Raw genomic sequence first — 22197 nt, 5'->3', positions numbered from 1 at the left:
AAGGTATATTTTAGTCACTTTGACGGCTGCAGTGTTTACTATTCTGACAAGTAGTGTCTGGTTTTGCCTAGATTATAAAACTCAAATTTTAGTGTATCTTCAAGTCTGCCTGTCTTTTTCCTGCTATATTTTTTTTATATCTTCCTTTGGAGGAGTACTTGGTATGATCACACTGGAACGAGAGCCCAAGACATACAGTATTCAGAACACACAGGCGGGACTACAGTACAGCTGGCCTGGGAATGTCTGCGAATCCCAAAATATCTGGAGAAAGTTGCTGGAGAAAAACACGTCTTGGTGCTGATTTTTACAGCATAGTTAGGACACTTGACAGCTATCTTTGCTGAGCATTTCCCATGAAATTAATTTTTCATTGTATTTAAAAAAAAAATCATTTGGATGAAACCATCCCATGCGTTTCAAAGTTGGATGCATTAATTAAGTGTGACTTGTCCAGGTCAAAAAGTCTAGCTATAAAAGTAGAGTGGGGAATTGGGGAAGGGAACTGGATGGCTAAGAGACTCATCACTGTTTCTATAACCACGTAATTGAATGTCAGCACATGACACTACATTTGGACATGAGGTTATATTAATAATGATGTTTGACAATTTATTTTAGGTGTTAGCAAAGAAATCATGAACAAGACCCACTGTTGTCCCTAAACCTGCATCCGTGAATTTAGATATTGTTCCAAAATCTCTTTTCCCTCCAAACGAAGCCGGTGTCCCTTAAAAGTACTATCAAAATGGAGTAACCATACTAATAGCAATCTTTTGCACCGTGACGGTAGCCATGCTAATCCACTGTTGATCTACAGGGATCAAGCTGTTCCAAAATCAATAAAGCCCTGAAAGCTTGCCTTCTGGTCCTCATCCCATCCTTTACATCCGTCAGTTGTACAGTTTGATACACTATACTGCGATTTTTCTTTTATGTCAGATGATGTGGTGGGAAAGGGGTAAACATTTGCATTTTCTGAATTCAGCAGAATCCACCCCAGCGGAATAAAACCACAGTACAGACCAAATAAAGGAAGGTTAGTTTCCAAATCAAGCACAGAAGGTGGAATAGACCACATTTTACAATCCATAAATACTCTCCTAAAACAATTACGTTTGGATTTACACTTGTGACACCTTTTTACATTTAACTTCATCATTAATCTCCCCCATTATTCCTATATAGGTTTGGAGATTGATACAAGTCCAGTAGATCTATTTTAATCAAAGTTAAGCTTCTTTATAATGCTGCCAGATTTTGATTTGTGTTTGATTGCACCTATTTCCCCTCTATTCCTTTTTCTTTATTCACACCTCCGAGGTAGGTGCCGACCTGCAGCCCCCGCTAAAAACGGATGAGGCTGTATTCCACTCCATATTTTGTGTCCCGCTTTGCTCTGCCGGTGCATCTGATCTGAACACAGTGCGCTCCCCTCCACAGAGCATTTCCACTTCAACACAGCGACCGGTGGCGTCGTCTGCTCAGCGAAGTTGAGTCAACAACACGCCGGGAATCGCGCTGCCTGGATTCATGTGGCACCTCCATGCTCTTTTTTGCGGCGCCGGGGGACTCTCAAAACTATTTTGGTTGGTTGCGATACAAGCCCGTTTCGCTTTGGGAAATGTGTTGGTAGACACTAATAGAGTTGCAACCATTTAACGACCAGTCATTAAGTACCTGCGGATCTGCTGCAGGGGAGTTTTGCCAGGAAGCACTTGGGTACTGCAGAGAACCTCAAACAATAAGGATCTTTACAGAAGTGAACAATGCTCAGACTAGAGACCATCATTTACACTTTTTCTGTGCTGTCTGTTGCAGCAAGAGCAGATTTTAAAGCACGGAATTGCAGCGAAGTGAGGGAGGCTTGCATCGGGAAAGGCTTCAGCTTCGCACATGTTCCTCATCAGGAGATCCCAGGTAAGGTTGGACTGAGTGTGACCAGTCAGTGACTCACCACCTGCCACACACAACAGCATTATAAATGTGGTCGAGAATGTACGGAGACTTTTGTGAAATAGACACGTCTGTTCAAAATGTAAAGCTCTGGATGGAAAAGTTCAAAATCCCAAACCATCCAACTGCAACTCATTTAGCCCGTGCACACTCATCTATATTACGCTTAAGGTGAGCTTAATGGTGCAGAGGGTAACCCATGGCTGAAGGTTACACATCAGAATAACCAGCAACTCAACCACCTGTCACTCACCATAGTTAGACTTATTCTTATTCTAAATCTAAATCTAAATCTAACTGAGCAAAGTTAATCTCACTCAGGGGATATACTAAATTGTCAAAATAGTCCTAACTGGATAGTGATCAATATCTGGAGCAGCCTTTCTGCATCCCACAGATTGCACCAGTGAAGTGACAGACCTGCTGTAATCAGGGACCCACAAATTTAAAACGCCTGCACACACGCTTACAGGCATATATCAGTTTAAGTGAGCTCGTTCACTGGTTATATATATCCAGGCTGAGATAACAATATCCTACCAGCCAGCACCAACAGGCCCTGCTGAATGTAAAACGAGTCCCCCAGACAGGTGTAGTATGTTCTGTCTGGGTGTGTCTGACTGGGTTAACCAAGCAGAGATAATGAGTGGTCAGCTCTGCAGATTAACTCCTCTCTTTAATTAGGTGATAAGATAAAGTGCAACTGCTGGCTCTTGCGGTGGTTCAGCAGCAGTCCATAGCTACAAGTCACCCATCTTGCATGTTTTCAGCCACAACCCTAATGAGCAATTATCTCAGCCACCTTGCAAAATGTGGAAGGCTCCCTTGGAGCTTGCGCGAGTGCAAACTACACATTTAATGATGTTCAGTTGAATTCTCTGAAAGAATAATCTACAAATCAGTCATCAGACAATTTATGACCAACTACTTTAAGAATTTTCTGATTCCAGCTTCTTTAATTTGAATGTTTTCTGGTTTCTTTAGTCCTCCTTGCTCATAAACTGAAAATGTTTTAGTTGTGGACTGCTGGGCGGGACATAAAAAGACAATTTAGCCTGCCCTTTGGGCTTTGGGAAAAACTGACATTTTTCATCATTTTCTGACATTTTAAAGACCAAACAGCCAAATCGATTAATGAAGAAAATAATTGACAGATTAATCAGTAATTAAAATAACTGTTAGTTCCTACATCTCTATTGAGTGCGTGGGCTTGGAAACTAAAGTTTTCTTTAAAAAATACATTTATATGTGGATCAAGATAGATATTCATTTACTTTTTAATGTTTACCACTTCAAATCATAAAAGTTTTACTGCAGTGACGAGTAAATCAGTAGAATGAGTTTTGTTACGCATAGGTTGAATTTACATGTCAATATGTACATCTAAAGGAAAGTAATTCAAGCTAAGTGATGTTTGTTTTTTCATATTACCCCGCTGAGTTGTTTCTCCAGGTTGTCATTGTTATGCTTCAGGGCAAATGATTCTTTCTATAAAGCAGGAAATCTGGCACGAGTAAAAGGCTGCATATTTGATAACAGGCACACCTGTTCAGAGATGAGTTGAATCACTAACTGATTAAAACCTTTGGCTCCGTGTCTCTGACATCACAACTAATCAGCCAAATGAGTGAAAAATTCAATCTCTCTCATCTCTGAATGATGTCAACCTGAATAAATGCCTTTTGATCTTCTCTTTGAATGAGTCATAACCTTACTGTCTTCTGGAGAGACGACGCATTATCATGGACTCAGCAAATTCACACGGTGATGGACGTGCCCTTCAGGCTCATGACTCATTGCCTCTCAATCATGCAAACAACTTTCAAGCTCTGGCAAATCACCACTAAGTAAAAGTGGAAATACCTTCTAATTACAAGTTGATTGAAAGAGCTCTTATCAAAAAACATGGAGTGTATATGTTAGACTTCGAGTTTGAAATGATTTTGATTTTCTCTCCTACCTTTTATTTTACTTCTGTGTACTACTCCTAATGAGTCTGCTGAAAATAGAGTTGTTGCTTTGGTTTAACTGTTGATTTTGGTGATAAATCAGGCCGCTGCTCTAAATTATCATGTAGTTTCTAGGTACACAAATGAAGTAGAATTACTGTGTAAGTGACGGGTGTATGAAGTACTTGGCAGACTTCTTTACGATTCTGGGAATTTACTGATACATTTCCAAGAACATGAGCACGACGCAGATTAGTGTGGATGTCATATTCACTATTTCCACGTGGTAGGTTTCTAATGTGTTTAGGAGCTGTTTAGGAGGCGGCGCAGGAGCATCCAAGTGGCAGTTGGGAAGCGTCTTTAGTGACGATATTACTTTGCACTTGATATTGCGGTACTTGTAGATTAGCGGGTTCCTGGTGGGACTCGGTGTCGAGTGGCTCCAACAGTTCTTCAGTTCCAACAGTATGTCTTGGTGTTTCTGCTGATGATATGGGACAAATGTCAACCTTCATGTTACTGCTCCACCTCTACAAATGAGGCTTTCACTGCCTCTGCATACAGTGAAATCTTGTTAGATGGCGGCTCTTTCCGGTTGGATTTATTGTAATCCATTGTCATTATCTGATAGGCAGAACCTTGCACATCAAATTGTCTGTATGGATCCTATGAAGCAAGAGGCTGTAAGAGACTGTATAAGACATCAGATTATAGTGAGAAACACTAAATTTCATGTATCATGTTACATATGTGTCATATTTGACTTACATTTGAAGTTAAACACATTCAACTACTGTTAAATCACATTCATGTCAATAAATTATATCCTTTCTATCCAGTTTTTATTCAAATAACGTGTTGCCATTCACATTACGATGCCACTAAGATTTTTGGGCAATATGAGTTACATTACAAATATAATAGAGAAATAACAGTAATAGAGAGAAACAGCAGGGTATTATTGTGCAAGTGTTTGGCTCCGCTCGACTTAAAATGGTCGCTCAAAGCTCCAGAAGGTTTTTCTTTAAGGAACTAAAAATGAAATGAAAATGGCTTTCCAGATTTTTGCTGTTGTGTTTGGTCAAACAGAGGAAGCAGGTCAGATGGAATGACATCATATGAGCCAGTGTAGCTGACAGAAATGTTGTTAGGATCCAACCCCTGAAAGGCTCAGGTGGTACAGTAATTCTACAAGACTTAGGAGATGTTTCTGCCCGCTGACCAGACCCGGCCGGGAGCTGTCAGCGGCTACACGGCGAAGGCATTTCAAACCGCAGGAGGATGAGCTTGTGGATTGCTCTTTAAGTCTTTAGAGTATTTGCACATCCAAACATGCCAATCTCTTATTCCACAGCTGACTTTACTCGTATCTATTCAATTTGACTGGCAACAAATTCATTATGGTTTTGCCTCTTAAATCCATGCTTTCACTGCTCTTGTGAGATATCAGACCTGCACTCAGTTTTGCCCCTGCTGTCTCAGTTTCCACTCAGTGGGTTACCCAACATCTGAGACAAGATATGGAAAGTGAGTCACACAGCAGACTGCTGGATTCAATGGAACTTCTTAGCATGTCATATTCTATGGCATCATTTGACGTCCAGCTCTGTTTACTGCCAGTCAGGAGATGGAGGTGCGACCGAAATAACGGCGCTGATATTTTATGTGATCTTTGGCTGCCTGCACAAGGCAAATGATCTCTGCCGAAGCGTGTAATATGCACAGGTTTTCTACTGTCATGTAATGGGATGGAGAGGATTAAAAAGGGCTAAACGGGAGTGCCTGCCGATGGAATGGCCAGGTGACTTTGTTAGCCCCCTGCAGCATCGCAGCAACAGTGATGCATTGTGAAATGATTGTGACTTTCCTGTCAGTCACACGTGGAAATAGCGCTGGGAGAGACCACAGCTTTCAAATTGTATGATGTGTTTGTGCTTTAGCATTTTACTCTGCAAACATGTAAATATTTGTGATAAAATTGCAGATAATTTGTTTGGTTTGTAGATGGTAGCACCAATATTTGAGCTTGCCTTTTGCTTTATAATGCTATATGAATGTGTCCGTACTGAGAAGCAGACGGGAGCACGATTAGGGGAAAAAAATCCAAACAATCACCATTTTTCTTGCGGCAATGGGGATTTCTCAAACACTGTCTCCATTCCTGTGTCATCAATCATGCTTATGGATGCCAAAATGGCCTCATGATGGGCTCTCTCTGCGGGTGTTCCCTCAGAGAGCTACAGGAAACATGGTGTCCTGCAAGTATTTTAGGGTTGAAGGAAGCATTTGGAGCAGAACAACAGCACACTAACAGCATATAAAAAAAAAAGACAAAAAAGAAAAGAAAAGGCTGTTTGGTCTCTGTTTTTTTTCTGTCACTTTTGTCAAGTGCAGAGGACTTTGGGGTACAACTGTACAACTTAATGCTCCAATACAGTAGTCCTGTAATAAAGGCGGAAACAGATTGAATTGAAATGTTTTTCCTCTAACTTATGTCATATTTATGCCCTCAGTACATCACAGTGTCCAGCCTGTAATGACGAAGAAAACACTGAGCAGTCCTTCCGTTGTGGCGCTAGCGAGCCACAAGACTAAAGAAAACATGCGATTGGTTTGGGCATGTGTCACTCAGGAGGGGTCAACCAATCAGAAGAGAGGGTCATTCTTATTGCGTCTTTTTGACACAGACATTAAACAGCTCGTTCTTGGTAGAACACCAGAGGGAATCTTAAGAGAGGATATTTAAATCTATACTGAGATGGTATTATAATACTTTAAACCACAAAATATATTCTAATAGGGATCAAGACTGCAAATTAAAACACTATAAAAGTGTGAAATATGGGGCCTTTAACTTCAGTTATTCTTATATAGTCTCAAATATTTAATGTTATTGAGAGTGTGTATAGATAGATAGATAGATAGATAGATAGATAGATAGATAGATAGATAGATAGATAGATAGATAGATAGATATACACATACGCTGTATCGATTTCCAGTGGCTTAAAATCCTTTCATTGTAAAGCCTATGTGTAGTTTTTATTTACCTTCTGACAAGAGATCTGTCCCCCTGAAGCTGGATTTTAATAGACTATATTGACACTTCTTGACGTACAATGGGGGCAGGTTTACATCATAAACTGTAATGCACATTTTCTCAGTTTCTTGTACACACAGTCATCATTTGATAGTACTCACTGCCAGTTCTATATGACTCATCCAAATGCAGTATTGAAGTGAACCACTCGCATGATCTTCCTCATAAAGCCGAGCAGTTAGTTTGTTCTGTCTGACCAACAGTTCAAAGATATTTTACTCTGCCCGTCTGGAACCTATAGTTTATGCAACAATGCTATGTTCTCAGATTGTGATCGTTTGTGATGTTTTTGTGTTTCTTTAGGAAAGAGGGGAACTCATGTCTTCAGGGTTACTGATTTTTTTTTTTTTTTTTTTTTCCCAATACCAAAACGCACTTTCTGGATAATGCTTCTAAAACCTAATCCTGTTTGTGACCCAAACTTTGTGTTTATTTGTTTTTTGGCCTCCAGCTGGATTTATGTCCAATTTTCTGTTTCTCAAAACCCTGACTGCTAAAACTTGAATACAGCCTACACATAAAAAAAAAAAAAAGAAGGTATTTCAGTTGGCAGTTTGGCAGATACTAAGGGAGCTTGTTTTGGTAATTTGCAAGATATATTATGTGAATATGTATAGCATTATTAAGATATTTTATGTTATATTTCACTTGTTTTAACTCTGTATACTATAAGTTTCTTAATAGATCCATGAATAAGATTAGAAGTAAAAACCCACGAAAGAGAGAGAGTTCTTGATGTTTGGCCAAATACTGTAAGCCTGACATACCTTAATTATATCACTGACACACAACTGTTGTCATATAGGTTAGTAAATAAATGATGCTGCATATAGAGCCACGAAGAATAATGTTTGTCACATTCATTTGAAATAAATCTGTGGAAAAACAAGGAATGGATGGAAGTAATTCTCCTGAGATGGCTTCTTTAATAGCTCTTTAATGTTTTAAGAATCATTTGAAATGTGAAAGAATGAATGCTCCTGTTGTCAAAAAGAGATTGAATACATGCTATTTTGATCTATTAGTTCCTGTCGACAGCTGTCCAATTAAATGTTAACCTCGAGTCACTAAGAAAGAGTTTTTGTCATTCCTCATTTAAGAAGCTGGAATAATTTCCAGTAGTCACTGATCCTGTTTTTTTTTTCTCATCCAATCTCAAAGTGTCACACCATTGGAATTATATCGTACTGTATGTGTAAGCTTATCAGATGACACCAGGTGTTGTTTAGACATTTTTGGCACATATCTCTCTTGATATCTGACTATCTTGTCTGATTCTGTTTATTTACTTTTGAGAACTGTTTGCACAGTTTCCAGTACATGACAAAATTTCCCTGTCTCTTTTCAAGCCATGAACATATCATCTTATCCCGAAAGCAAATCCTCGGGATCAATGTGTGCTTCTCATTGACATTACGATCAAGTTTTAGCAGTGACGTAGGGCTGGTACTTTTCCCCAACACCTCATCTGCCTGTCAGAACCTAGCCATCATGAAACAAAGCCCCCCTCAAATGCCTCGGCGCTGTCGTTGGATCTATCTTTAGCCACACGTCTGCCAGTCCCGTGTTGTTGACAACGTCTGACTAGACATGATGTGCAACTGGAGAGGATGTCTGCCTTTACACTGCTCCTGAGGATGGTGTGTATTCAAGCTGCCGTGGGGAGCCGTGCATCGTGCAGCTGGGTTGCGTCCTCTCCCTCTCAGTTAAGCAGTCCGCTGACTAGAGGACACTTGCACTGTAACGAGGTATAATGGCCGGTGTCTGTATACTAAACCGTAAACGCTGAGTGAAAGGTAATGATCAGTACAGGCCTCAGGGCCGTCCAGGTCTCTAAACAGCCACCAGCTGCTACCTGTAGTGCAATCCTCTGCCATGCTCCACTTAGCAAACTGATGCAGACGAGACTGGTTTGCCTGCTCATTTCTCGTGCTCAGGGGCTTCTGTGCGTGCTTCCCACATGGATCGAATATCCACACTGGACTTCTCGTGCCTCCCCTAGGCTTTTTATTGCATACTCTTCAATAAATATCAAAGCCAGACATAGTGCTACATGTGCTGATTATGCCATGCTTGTCATTCCTAAATGTGCTGCACATGGTGTTAGGGAAATCCATACATTAATCTTAACTTTAATGATATTAGTGCCCCTTCCAGAAGCATGTATGGCACATAAATATTCCATAGCTATTGGCCTCAAGGTCAAACATATTATGCTTTTTAAGTTGTGTATTTATCTTCTTGACAAAGATTTATACGAGGATAAATCTAGTCCTTTGCATCTTTTATAAGTTTGTACAGGATTGCCTCATTCTTCTCAATTAATTGTTTTTGTAAATGTCCGAAGATAGTGAAAAAATATATGCATATAACGATTTCCCAGAACCAAATGGGAATGGGATATGTTCACAACGAAAAGATGGGTGCTTTAGGATCATATATGAAGAACAAAAGGAGTTCAGCCTCATGTTTAAAGAGTTACAGTTAGAAAATGTTTTAGCACTTTGAATTTCTGACTGAAATTGACTAATAGAAATACTACTACTTGATAATTAAATTATTATTTTAAAACCGTTTTAATCTCAAATGGAATGCAACCAGTTTTAACTTGTGTGGTCATCTGCTCAGCGCTGGATTACCCCGTCTTTGAATCCAAAGGCTGAAGCTGCAGCTACGGAGACACTTTTATGTCCAAATGTCACATTATAGTTCTGGAAACAATCAGCTTGAAAAGGCAATATTTTGTCTAGAAAACCAATTCCTCCACAACAGTTTTCTTCATGGTGTCTTCAAAATGTTTCTTCTGCAGGGACAGAGGGCAGTTATGCAGTTATATTTCCACCCTCAAAGAGATTTTTTTCATAGTACATTTCAAAAGATTTCAATATGAAACACCATACCGTTGAGTCAACACTTGGCTGTTTTATCATGCACACAGCCTTGCACATGGCATGTTGCAGTGGAATATCTTGACATATAACAAAAAATTAAAAGAAATATGACACATTTGCTTGGTGTGTGAAACTGCTCCAAAATCTTTATTCCTGTCCTTTTTCCCTTCACGCTGATTCTCCTGAGGATGAAGAATACCATCATATCATTGTACTGCACTGCTTTCATTGTAGACTGTTTTATGTCACTGAGAATTCATTTCTTCTTGAACCTGTCCTCATTCACCCAAGGACATATACCCTTCTGTATCAGCATCCCCCAGTTATTTAAAACATGAACATGTCTTTCATTATGACTTCTGACATGACCCAAAATGTGATCAGAATAATCTCATTCAATTTTGATTGATGGGAGTTCTAACTTGTGCAAGAAACTTGGCTATTCTGTACACAAAACCCTCCAGAGGCATTCTTAAACGTGCATAAGGAAAGATAGTGCGGAAGGCACAGATTTATAGACGCATGCTGATGTTCATATGCATCGGATGTCACTCGTACTGTACTTCCTAAGGATATGATCTCATTTCTACATGTGGTTTTCTTGTCAAAGTCTGACAGAGAGCAGCTTCAGTGTTCTGTAGAGAGTGACAGATGAAGCGTGAATGAATATTACATTCAAATTACCGATATGTACGCCTCAGATGACAGAGTATAGAACATCAGCTAACATTAGCTGACATTCAGCTAATGTCGTACACTCTCAGACACCCGGGGCACTAAATGTACGTAGGATGTAATGTAAGACATTCAGTTTCCGCTGCAGTGTACGAACACTGATTTACAGCAACCTTTAACTTTAACCTATTGATATATTATTAATAAGGAGTGAGCTAACGTATTCTGTTGAGGGTCAGATATAATGAGCCCCTCACAGTGTGTCATTTTCACATGAGATGCGCATGAAGCCAGAAAACAACATATTTCATATTGATTTATTCGTGCACTATATCCACCCGCTTACTTGAAGTTAAACTAATTCATTAAATCTTCTTTTCATGCATTTGTTCAGTCACTCATTGTTAGCCTGTTGATGCAAACCTCTCGGGACATCAGTCATTAGGGCCATTAATTAACAGAGGCCAGATAAAATCTCTCATCTCAAGGGAAACATCCACAGAGAACCTTGATGCTTTAAAGAATTTGTGTAGAATCTGTTAATCTGATAGCAGAAATAAGCAACAGTGTATGTCAGATTTGAAGTTATAGTTGTGAGCAGCTCTGAATGGTTTAAGTGAGATCTGTTTTCCCACATGGACACACCTGGATGGCTTTTTGCTAAAGTTAGACTCGTAAAAAAAAAAAAGCAACTCAGCCATGTTAAATCACAGTAGTCAAAGGGAAAATGAATGCAATAAATATATGCACTTTAATGACTGTGTTTCACTAAAGACTAAGGAAAAATTCACTGAGTTATGTAAATATTATGGGCAATTAAGTGAGAATAAAACAAGTGTCATTTCTGTGTCACCTTGTACACCAGACAAACAGTAAATGACTCTGGTTGTTTTAGAGCTTTGTTGACCATTCAAGGACGCCAGATAAAATTCTGGTGGGTAAAATTTAGTAGAAAGAAAATGGGACAAATGTATTGATGACTAAACTGAGGCTCAGATGCCAAGAGTTATTGTTGATGAGAAATTGATCTAAAATATGAAGAAAATGCAAAACAATTACAAGACTTTTAAGGACCGAGCATGTGGAGTTGTGTTTAAAAAATTAAAAAAAAATAAAAATAAAGTAAAAAAAGCTACCAAAATTCAGACTGCTTCTGTTGGTGATTTGATGTGACAGGGAAGAAGAAACTGCACTGACATGAGGAATGTTGATCTCATTAGGACAGAGTGTGGCTTCAAGTGAATCCATAAAAAGTTGGTCAGGGGAAAATGTAGGACTCAGCAGATGGCAGAGCACATATGCTGTGGGTCTCTTTGGCCAGGTACACAGGAATACTTCTGAGAGTTGGCCTACCTTTGCTGGTACACTCAGGACACTTTAAAAACAACCAGAGTCATGAGCTGTTGTGGCTGTTTGTGAAAGACACACTTGTCACGATGTCTTCAAATACACGTGTTTTTAGAGACCGTACTGTGACCTACTCTAATATTTTTTTAAGTCATGCTCTGATTTTACTTAAAGGGTCATGACAGTTTGGAGAATCCAAAAACTTTATTGATCCTTGAAGGGAAATGGCTTTGTTACAATTGCCAACACACAGTTAGGAAAGGAGGACATATTCGCAAAAACACAGCCTCAAATGGATCATGTAAATTAAAAGGTATTCTAAAAGAACTGTCATGTGCAAGGTTGGTGGTTCAATCCTGTCCTCATACCAAAGTGTCTTCGGGCAAGACAATGAACCGCAAGTTTCTCCCAATGGCAGACGATCACCTTGCATGGCAGCTCTGTCTCTGCGTGTGTGAATAGGAGGCAAACTGAGAAGCATTTTTTTCAAAACCGCTAAGGAGAAATGGTGCTATATAAGTGCAGACAGTATACCAATTAATGTGAGTCAATGGTAATTCAACACTAGTTTAATAGACGAGTAGTGATGGCGGTATTGCATCCTCCATATAAATTCTCTCACCCTTACATGTGTCGCATTCAAGTTGCTCTCTGTGATCTTCTTAAGGAAGTATACAAATAGCACTTGTGTTCAATGTTGTTGTAAACAGTTTATCAAAAACAAGGAACAGTTTGCATACAATGTTGAGTTTTGTGACACTTTGAGGCTGACGGTGGAGCCTTAGTGTAAGGCTGAGATGAGGTGAGAAAATACGTCACATGGTTCTACAAATTAATATGAAGTGAAAAATGTAACGTGTCACAGACAAACATTTTAATCTGTATTATATGGGATTGTCAAATTGCTTCAGCTTTGAGAGGCATCACATTATAAAACTACTTAACCCTGGTGAGGGAGTAAAGAAAAATAAATCGTGAACGGATTGCAACTGTGGATTAAAAAGAGAAAGAAAAACCTCTTTTAAATGGCAGGCATGTATTGAAGAGTATGAGCCCCTCAGCAGGAAGAAGGTGAAATTTAAATATCTGCGTATAGCGCCATTAGCAGAGATAATAAGCTAGCTGATTTGACTGACACTCCATTTGATTACAGACATGAGAGTGACATGATGTAATTGCGGCTTGTGATGACAGCTTGGATAGGTGTTAATAAATCTCTGACTGCATAAATAATACCCTCTCATTAAAATTCAACCTTACATTTCTCATGGTGTTGGTTAACACAAATGACATAAGATTAATATGTATTGAATTTGCTGCTGTTTTGTTATTATTATGTTAATGTGAGTAGGATCTGCTTCCTGTTTGTGCATGTTGAACACGTACTGATCCCATGACGTGAATCACAGTGCAGTTAAGCATCCTCCCATCAGCCCTGGACACAGAAAATGGTCATTTGCTTCGTACAGTGAGGTTGGGACAAGCCTCTTTGTTTGAGCCTCACTCTCCTCTTAATGCTGAATCACTTTCCGAAGGCCAGCTGTGATACAAGGCTGCTCGTGGGAAATAATTCCCCCTCTGCTGCTAAAGTGTGGCTTTCTCAGGATCACTGAAGGCTTTTTTTTGGAAATCATTCTTGCTACCATACCAGCCAGAGGTAAATAAAAAACCTCATCTGCATACGATTTGGCTCAGTGATTCAGTGAGTTACAAAACAAGAAAGGCTGTCCCAAAGCTCTGCTAATACATTTACTTAAGAAACATTTTTGTTTTCACAACTGTTTCCAAAAATCCTTTGTAAGTCTCATGGGTGACAATAAGCCTCTATTTTAGACTTTAAAATAAAGAACATCAGGTGGTAGAAAAGCTGATAAAAGCTTGTAGCTGTGGAAAACTTCATCATCGGAAATATCAAAATCTAAAGTATTGTTAGGTTATAAGGTCCTACAGTCTGAGTCGGAGAGAAGCACACGTTTTTTTTTTTTTTTTACAGTTAATCGTTGATGTTATGCTGTTTAATGTTTTTTCACTTTTGCCCAAAGCTATCCAACTTCATCAAATACAATACGGTATCATTGCCAAATTAAACTTTATTTGAGTAAAACTTGTGTTTTATAGAAATGCCAACAGTAAAACTGTATTCGGAAGATAATGTCTGACAGCGGACTCGAGGACACCCCCATCTCCAGTTCACAAAAGAATGGGTGGGGGAGAAGTGGATTGTATTGGATGACTGGTTTGAGAAGTTTCTGATATATAGTGTACTTTAATTATTTGGGGTTGACAGTTAAATGACTGCAGCTAGGAAAAAAAAAAAAAAAAAAAAAGAAGCAATTTCCCTAAACCAATCACTCCAGAAATTTTGCACCGTGACAATGTTTGAAAATTGAGAATGTGTTTCATGAGGAAAATGCGTATGATTGCTGGCAGATCAACTGTTGGAAAAGACGGGTGATGAGCTGCATTTCTGGAAAAACAATATAAAATCGAAATTTCTCCTTTTTTAGTTCCAATTTTGTCTTAAAAGAGAAAGCAGGATATGTAATTTACAGAGCCAATTCGCAGTCTGTCGCCAACCAAAATAAGTTTAATTTCTGTCACTGTAAAAAGATCAACTACAGGAATTGTGCGCAATTGCAATGGAAGAGGCAAGTAGTTGCATATTCAGCTTATTTTAAGTGTTTGCTATGTGGTTTGCCAAGGTTTTGTAGCTGGTTGCTATGCGGTAGCTAAGTGGCTCTATAACATACTATCGATCTGACTTATTGTTATTCCGTTTTCTGCACATTAAATGGAGTTAATTGATAAGCAAAAACTATGTTTTGCGTTATCTACGAAAGCATCCTCACTTTACTTTAAGCGCCTACAACTTTTACATAGATTGAACATTCAAGAACACACAACGGGGTCATTTCAAGAGCTAACAACTGGGCAGTGGAATTGAATTCTCGTAATAACCTGCGTTCATTGTGAGGAAGAAACATTGCCAGTTCAACGATGTGGCTGTTTGTATTTGTTGATGGTGTGTAGTAAAAAAGGAATGTGCTGTATCAGGCGTTTTCTGTCGATCAGATGAGTTCATTGATGGTTTCAGTCTTTTGTCGTTATCGACAAAGGTATTACTACAAAGCATCTGAAATTGCTATGGAACATTTCACTTGACACCAGAGCAAGTGCTTCTTCCAGCTTTAAAAGACCAGTGCGTCCAGTGCATGCCTCTCCGCTGCTAATGTGTGGTCTGTGTAGATAGATTATCTGTAAGGCTGCAGTGCTGTTTTAACCTTGGCTAGGAAAGTCGTGGCACTTGGCTGAGTGGAGAAGTCCCTTGAAAGCTCTTTCCCATATGTTGATGTACGACAGGCTTCTTTTTAAGTGATGTTTTGCTCTGTTGAGACTGCTAGAGCACACAGTAGGGTTGTAGTGTCAAGATGGATTTTCTTCTTTTCCTTGACATATCTGATGAAAAGGCAGCACTCAGAAGTTGCAGCTCCAGTAACATCTGTCCTGCAGTGTGATATCAATGAAGCTCCTAAATCCATGTTTTTTTTAGAACCTTATTTTTTAATTGGTATTTAGCATGTAGTGTATTTTAAAGGATGTCAACTGCGATGTAGTCATTGCAGGCCTGAATAGTGGAGATTGAGCCTATGATGCTGCAATTGTGTTGTCCAGCAATTATTCAATAAAACATTTGTAATGGGAGGTTTACCTAAATGCTGCAATTACATAACAGTCCCTTTGCCTTTAGGATAAAGGCCTTTTTTGGAGGAGGTGCATATGCTTGATTATACTGTGTGTAAATGTCTCTACATCCTGACAGCATCTGTTTTCTTATTATCGTCTGTGTGTTGTTTTCATATTTATCAGAACCATGAAAATGCAATTATCCATGGCAATATGGCAGAGATTTAGTACAGTGGTTATAATTCAGACTTAAAAAGCTTTCTGTAGAATTATAATGGGTGCTATGTTCATTTTGTTGATTTACCGAGCCATTGGGAGGTTGAGGGGCTACTCCCCACTGACATTTTTGGCAACACCCACTGCCCAGGAAATGAAATGAAACATTAATGGTACGTCCTCACAAACAAACACCCATAGGGAAATTAATAGCATATTGAAGTTAGATTTTACACCATATGCTTACAACCAAGTACATTATATAACAAGTGTTTTGAGAATGTCTCTTTACCATTAAATGTTCTATGTAGTTTGTACCTACGGGTGCACTGAAATGCTTTTTTTTTATGCATTTAATGTCTCTGCTAACATGTAAGATGTATCTTCAGTTTAGTTTAGTTGAAGAGAAAAGACATTGTTCTTGCTGATTTATTTTAGGTCCGTGCTGCTTTAACTAGCAGCCTGAACATTTTGCATGAGTCTCGCACTGCCCCCAGTGTGCAACACACACACACACACACACACACACACACACACACACACACACACACACACACACACACACACACACACACACACACACACACACACACACACACACACACACACACACACACACACACACAAAACACCCCCTTCACATTGCTATACTGTACGTGTTGAAAAGTATTTAAATGTAACTATCAGCTTTGCACAGTTGTTTGATTATGTTTGGTCAACCAGTATTAAGCTTCATAAAAACAAACATACAGTAAATCCTGAACTGTTTTATATTTCGAGAATGTCCTACTCAATCAACACTGTTAAGACTTTCTCACATCAACATACAACTACAAAACTTGTATACTTTTTGTTTTTGGAAGAGACTTGATAATTGTTGAATTTGATTTTTAACCTTGGGATGAACTTGTGTGATCATTTTCACAGCTTTCAACCACCTCTCAAAGTTATTTTTTTTTACCTCCATGATGACGACTCTGAGATGTGTTTGAAAGCTCCAAAAAGTGGACCTTTAAGTTGATATTACTTTGTCAAAAACTAGTCACCATTCTGCATGTGCTCTTTGATCTTCTTCAAGCACCAGGCAGCATATGCTTGTTAATTTTCAAAAGTCATCAAAAGTGCAACAGACTACAATAAATGTAGTTGTAAAATAAATTGTATTATAGACTGAGTTTACAGTATCTGTCTCTTTTAAAGTGGCTGCTGGGAAAATTAATTGATGCGAGTCATTAACTTTTGATTCACTTCAGTATTTCCCCAATGTCATCAATTATGTAACATGTAAGAGATTACTTTGAAGGAATATATTATGTTTCCCTACTGATTTAACTTCGATAACCCTCAGTGGGTGATATCATTTATCAACCGACCAGATGAGAAACACCACCACAAGCACAAACCAAAAAAATGTTTCTACTCTTTCCATGTCTGAATTCAAGAGCTAATTTCCAGTGCGGAAAAAAATGGAGGGAAAATATGTACTGCATCTAGTTTCATGTGGAGATATTTGTCCCTGACCAGAGTTTCATGATTGCTTATTTTAAGTAACACTTTGGTTTGAGAGTTACAGTCAGAAACCCAGAACACAAGTAATTATTTTAAATTCTAAAGAGGTAAATTCATGATAAAAAAAAAGAGGCTTTAGCAAACCAGTGCTCCTTAAGAATCACATTTTTGTCAGCTTTTATCAGCTCCTTTGTGGTGCAATGTCTCAAGAACATACCACGTGTTTTGGATATTTCAATACTTTAAAGAAATATTTAACTATTTAGGGTAACAAAACCAAAACAAATATGCAAGATTGAAGTGTTAGTGGTTTAAACAAGGTTAAACATCTGCTCTAACGCAAGCTGTAATTGTTTACATGTTCGACTAACTGGCTTATACCTACAGCAGAAACCTAACCCAGTATTATAATATTACAAGGCTAGCATATAATTAGCAGACTACATTATGCAGTGCCAGCCAGCACAACTATACAACCTTGTGAACCCAACTCTCCCCCCGCTACTGCAGTGGCCCATTCACCAGCTCAGCGTGGAAAAAAAAAAAAAAAAACCTCACCTTCTTCATTTGAAAAATTGATTTTATTTGGGCAAATATCCTTCCATCTCTGCAGGCTACCTCCCCTGCCCCTCTTCAGATCCTCAGAACAATATCACTGCACAATGTTAGGGAAACCGAATCAAATATGAAACTCAAAGAATGTCCTTTATATTATCCATACAACACTTTTTGAAGACATAATAGTCAGTCAGCTCTACTATCATCAACAGCTCTCTGTCCTTTCTATGTGTCCTTGATTTTTTTTGTGTGGAAGATTGCGTTTTAAGGCTTTTTACTGCTGAAGGGATTCGGTCCAGATCCCATAGACTTATAGTCAATGTCATATAAAAAATACTAAAAAAGATGGCGATGGACCACACGCTACAGTCACTAAACAACAACAGCATTTATGGGAAATTTTAGTCTAGGTTTTGGAAACACACTGAAACACTGTTCTTAGAAGTACACATGATTTACTGATGGTTGCTGACTCGGGTACTTGTTCTGTGCTACTGTTGTTTGACCTCAGTGAAGCATTTTATGCAGTCAACCACTTCATCCTAATCATAACACTAAAACATTGGGCAGGTGTTACTGGAACTGCTCGTGTTTTCCACTTATTTACCTAACAGAAATATTTTGTTTCTGTTGATGAAATTACCTCGCAAACTGTGAGATTAAACATGGAGTACCACAAGGATCGATCCTCGGGCCTTCGCTAGTTACCTCCTTTCGACATATCCATGACGACTACATTTTCCTCAGTTGTTACGGACTAAAATCTGGCTATTATCTGTGAATATAAAAATGTAAGTAGTTTCAGTCAGTTTTGCTGTGGACACAAAAACATGCTGTTTTTCTTTGTCTGTTTTGCAGGTGAATATCTTCGTGTATGTCCTCAGGGAAACACATGTTGCACCCAGGAAATGGAAGACAGATTTGGTCAGCAGAGTAAACAGGACTTTGAGAATCTGGTCGACGAAATGAGTCTTGAATTGCGAAGCACTTTTGTTTCAAGACATAAAAGATTTGATGGTAAGTCTTTTCTTTGTTTTGCTTAATGCTTTTTGCCTATTAATCTTTTTCTCTTTTTTTTTTTTTTTTTTTTTTAATTGATTTAATGTTTATTCACTCTAGGACAAAATGCTGCTGCAAAAGAAAAAAAAAAAATCAAAGGCTTGAGACTGTATGTGTTAATTTGAAAGGGTTTACTGAAGTTGTTTAGCTGTCCTCCCTTAAGAGGAGATAAGATGTGAGGATCACATTAATATGCCTTGGAGTAGAGAACCCTCTTGTTGGATTAGACAAACATGGCTTCCTGCACTTGGCTGACGGCTTGAACAGCAGCACAGAGACAAACTCTACATTTTTATGGTTGTGCTGTGCGTGTGATCTTGGCCTGGCACCATTGTGACAGTGTTGACCACTACACATCCACTGAGTTTTTCTATGGGAGGGGATGTGCTCATTACTGAACCAAGCCTCTCTCTGCCTCTCCACCTGTCTCTCTTGGTGTTCCTCTGTATGGAGACCGCTCCCTCTAGTTCCAGTTTAATGAGAAATAATACCACTTCCAGCTTTCCACATCAGACTGTGTGGGTAGCAGCAGCTTATCACTGTGGACAATAGTGGAGGGTGGTGGAGGTAAAAACTGTTAAGCGCACAGCCACCCGTCAGCATCATTATTTATCATCATTATTCATCAAGGATGTTGTGTAATGCCTTTCATTGATTTATCACTCAGAAGCCTTTTAAGAATGATTGTATCTGAGTTCTCTTTGCCTCTGAGGGAATGGCAACACAAACATTTAAATTTACTTTAAAAACATGTCCTAACACTTCCCTTTAAAAATCAGACAATATTAGATTATATATATATACAAATAAGACACTGCAGTGTTATCGTTAGGGTCTTGGCAAATATGATGTACAACTATATAAGACCCCTATATTTAAAACCGTCGATTAGTTTTTGCTTCCTGTATTTGTGAATGTTCATATGACTATCAAAGCTGACAGTAACCAACAAATTTTGGCAACCTTGACTGAAACCATGAGTAATTTATCAGTACAAGCAAACTTTATTTATTTGAACACTTGGAATGGTTTTAAAAGAGTGATTTACATAAGAGAGAAAAGACAAATGTAAAAACTAAAAAATAGAAACAAATAACATTTAGAAAAAGACAATGGAAAAAAAAATCAGGGTTTAAAATTTAAAGAAACTTTAACAAAAGTATGCTTTTGTAAAGCAGCAGTCTTTGAAAATGGACTGGAGCAGGGGTCATGAAATTTTAATTATCTCTGCATTTAAAATTGGAAATAAGTAGTAATTGTATGACTAGTGCTGCGATGACTGACCTGATACACCTGGTACACAACAACAACACTCCCAAAGATTCAGTGAAACCAAAAGTAATTTTAATCTTCAAAGGTAGAAGATTAAAACATAGATTTTCATATTGGGCTGTCTAAATATATCCAATGTCAACAACTGAAAAATGGTTGAGTGATATATAGCGCAATTTAATACTCAACAGTCAATGTCTTGCCCTTCTATCCTCATTCTTTTAAACTATTCAACATATTATATGAAACAAACGCTATTAGGTTACAGCTTGCAACTCTCAGATGATTGCCCATTGCCCAGAAACTCAATGTCACAATGCCTGGGTGATGTCTGTCTGTTTTTTTCCAGGAATATACACCTCTTCAACCCACATGTGATTCCTGGAAGCAGGCATAAATAAATAAATGTTATTTTGATCAGTCGCTATCAAGTTAATAAATAGCATGGGTAGCTCCAGTAATGAGGGAAATGAGGTTTGTCCAGCAGCACTTAGATGCATGAACCCAGGCACCCCTTTATCTCTTGGGGTTTGGTGCCACTCTCTATAATTTCATTAGAGCCAAAACAGATGAAATCTGCAGGTTTTATGGAGGAGACTGTGTCTGATGAGTTTCTCCACTGACAACCAGTTTGGGAAAGTGGAAATACAATAGCGTTTTGTGATGAAGCAATGTTACCAAAATAAATGTGATAGCCTTGATAGTGAACACATAGTTAGAGATATAAACAATACAAAGCTATTAGCTCTCTTTTATGCCCTTTACCATCTATTTTGCACCCGGCTGCGGAGTCCCACCTACACAGAGTCGGAGTATGTGTATGTTGTTTTCTCTTTATGCAGACTGTGAGTGTTACTGTAGGTTATACTTGCTGGGCATCCCACACATTCCTGACACCACAGCCTATGTGTCACAGTTAGAGGGCACAGTCTCGACTCTGCCAAGACACATCCGAGCAGAAATATCCACAACTACTCACAGGGCACAGTAGAGTTGTACGAGTCCAAGAGAGAAATAGCATCATCTGAAAAATCGATTCCAAACATGGAGCCACGTTTGCTGCTTTTAAGTGAAAAATTAGCTTATTTATTATGTTTTTCATTACTGTACTTATACCAAAAAGCACAGGAAACAACTGCTCAGAGAAAGTACACAAAATGGTGGCTGGCAGAGAATTATTTTCTACCGCCCTCATTAAAGACGAAGGCAGGGTTTGTAATTGTTAATCAATTGTTGGCCTTCCTGACCACAAACACCGTGGTGCTGGGTAGCCTTGCAGAATATTAATGTGGTCCACCTCTGCCATTGATCTTATATCGCTCACTTTTATTGCCAACAATTGGTGTCAGGTGTATTGTTGAAAAACTGTTGAATTTCTTTTACAATTATATGTAAAAATATTTAAGCTAATTTCCCTCCTTCCTCGGCAATCATTACCGAGGTGCCCTTAAGCAAAGCACTTAACCCAAAATTACTTCCTGAAGGCGTCCAACCATACAGAAGAAAGTACTTTGCTGGCCACTTACCAGGTGCAGATGTGTGTGACTAGATGAATGTGAAGCTGGGTGGTGTTGAAAAGGGCATGCTTGTTCAGCAAAGTCCTTCTTTAGTTAAGAAGTCCTGTTGGACCATCCAGTCAGAGACCTGTGTAGGATTCAGACAGAAATGCCACAGTATCACTGTACACAATGGGACTTTTACATGGAGATGTCTGGGAGTACACTTCTGTTTAGATAGATAGATAATGGTTTTAGAAATACAAAAGTTTTTAACTCCAGTTAACATTTACCATGCTAACTATTTTTTTTTTTTTTTTACAGCTGAATATGATAGTTTTTGAATAGAATCCCACTATATTTCATTACATTAGACCTTATTTGTAGGATATATTCCTCCTGACTCACAGTATACTATTTACTTGTATTATTCACCAGCTCTGATTTTACATTGAATGCCTGTGCTTTTGACTGCCACTGTGTGA

General features: G+C 38.6%; 1 protein-coding gene across 2 annotated transcripts in view; it reads left to right on the top strand.

Annotated features, from left to right (window-relative positions):
• Nucleotides 1-1474: 1474 nt before the first annotated feature.
• The window catches only part of gpc6b (glypican 6b), a 71297-nt gene continuing 50574 nt past the window's right edge, over nucleotides 1475-22197 (top strand). For both annotated transcript variants that reach the window (XM_069702659.1, XM_069702657.1), the window contains exons 1-2: nucleotides 1475-1920; nucleotides 18744-18902. In XM_069702659.1, coding sequence (XP_069558760.1) covers nucleotides 1770-1920; nucleotides 18744-18902 — 310 coding nt within the window. In that variant the 5' untranslated portion in view covers nucleotides 1475-1769. The remainder of the gene's footprint in view (nucleotides 1921-18743; nucleotides 18903-22197) is intronic.

Source organism: Brachyistius frenatus, unplaced genomic scaffold, assembly GCF_029030835.1.
Source record: "Brachyistius frenatus isolate BFR_SWC_R1_liver_20210118 unplaced genomic scaffold, ASM2903083v1 Contig_42, whole genome shotgun sequence".
Classification (NCBI taxonomy): Eukaryota; Metazoa; Chordata; class Actinopteri; family Embiotocidae; genus Brachyistius; species Brachyistius frenatus.
The sequence above is the reverse complement of the archived record's forward strand: the minus strand, read 5'-3'. Positions and strand labels throughout refer to the sequence as shown.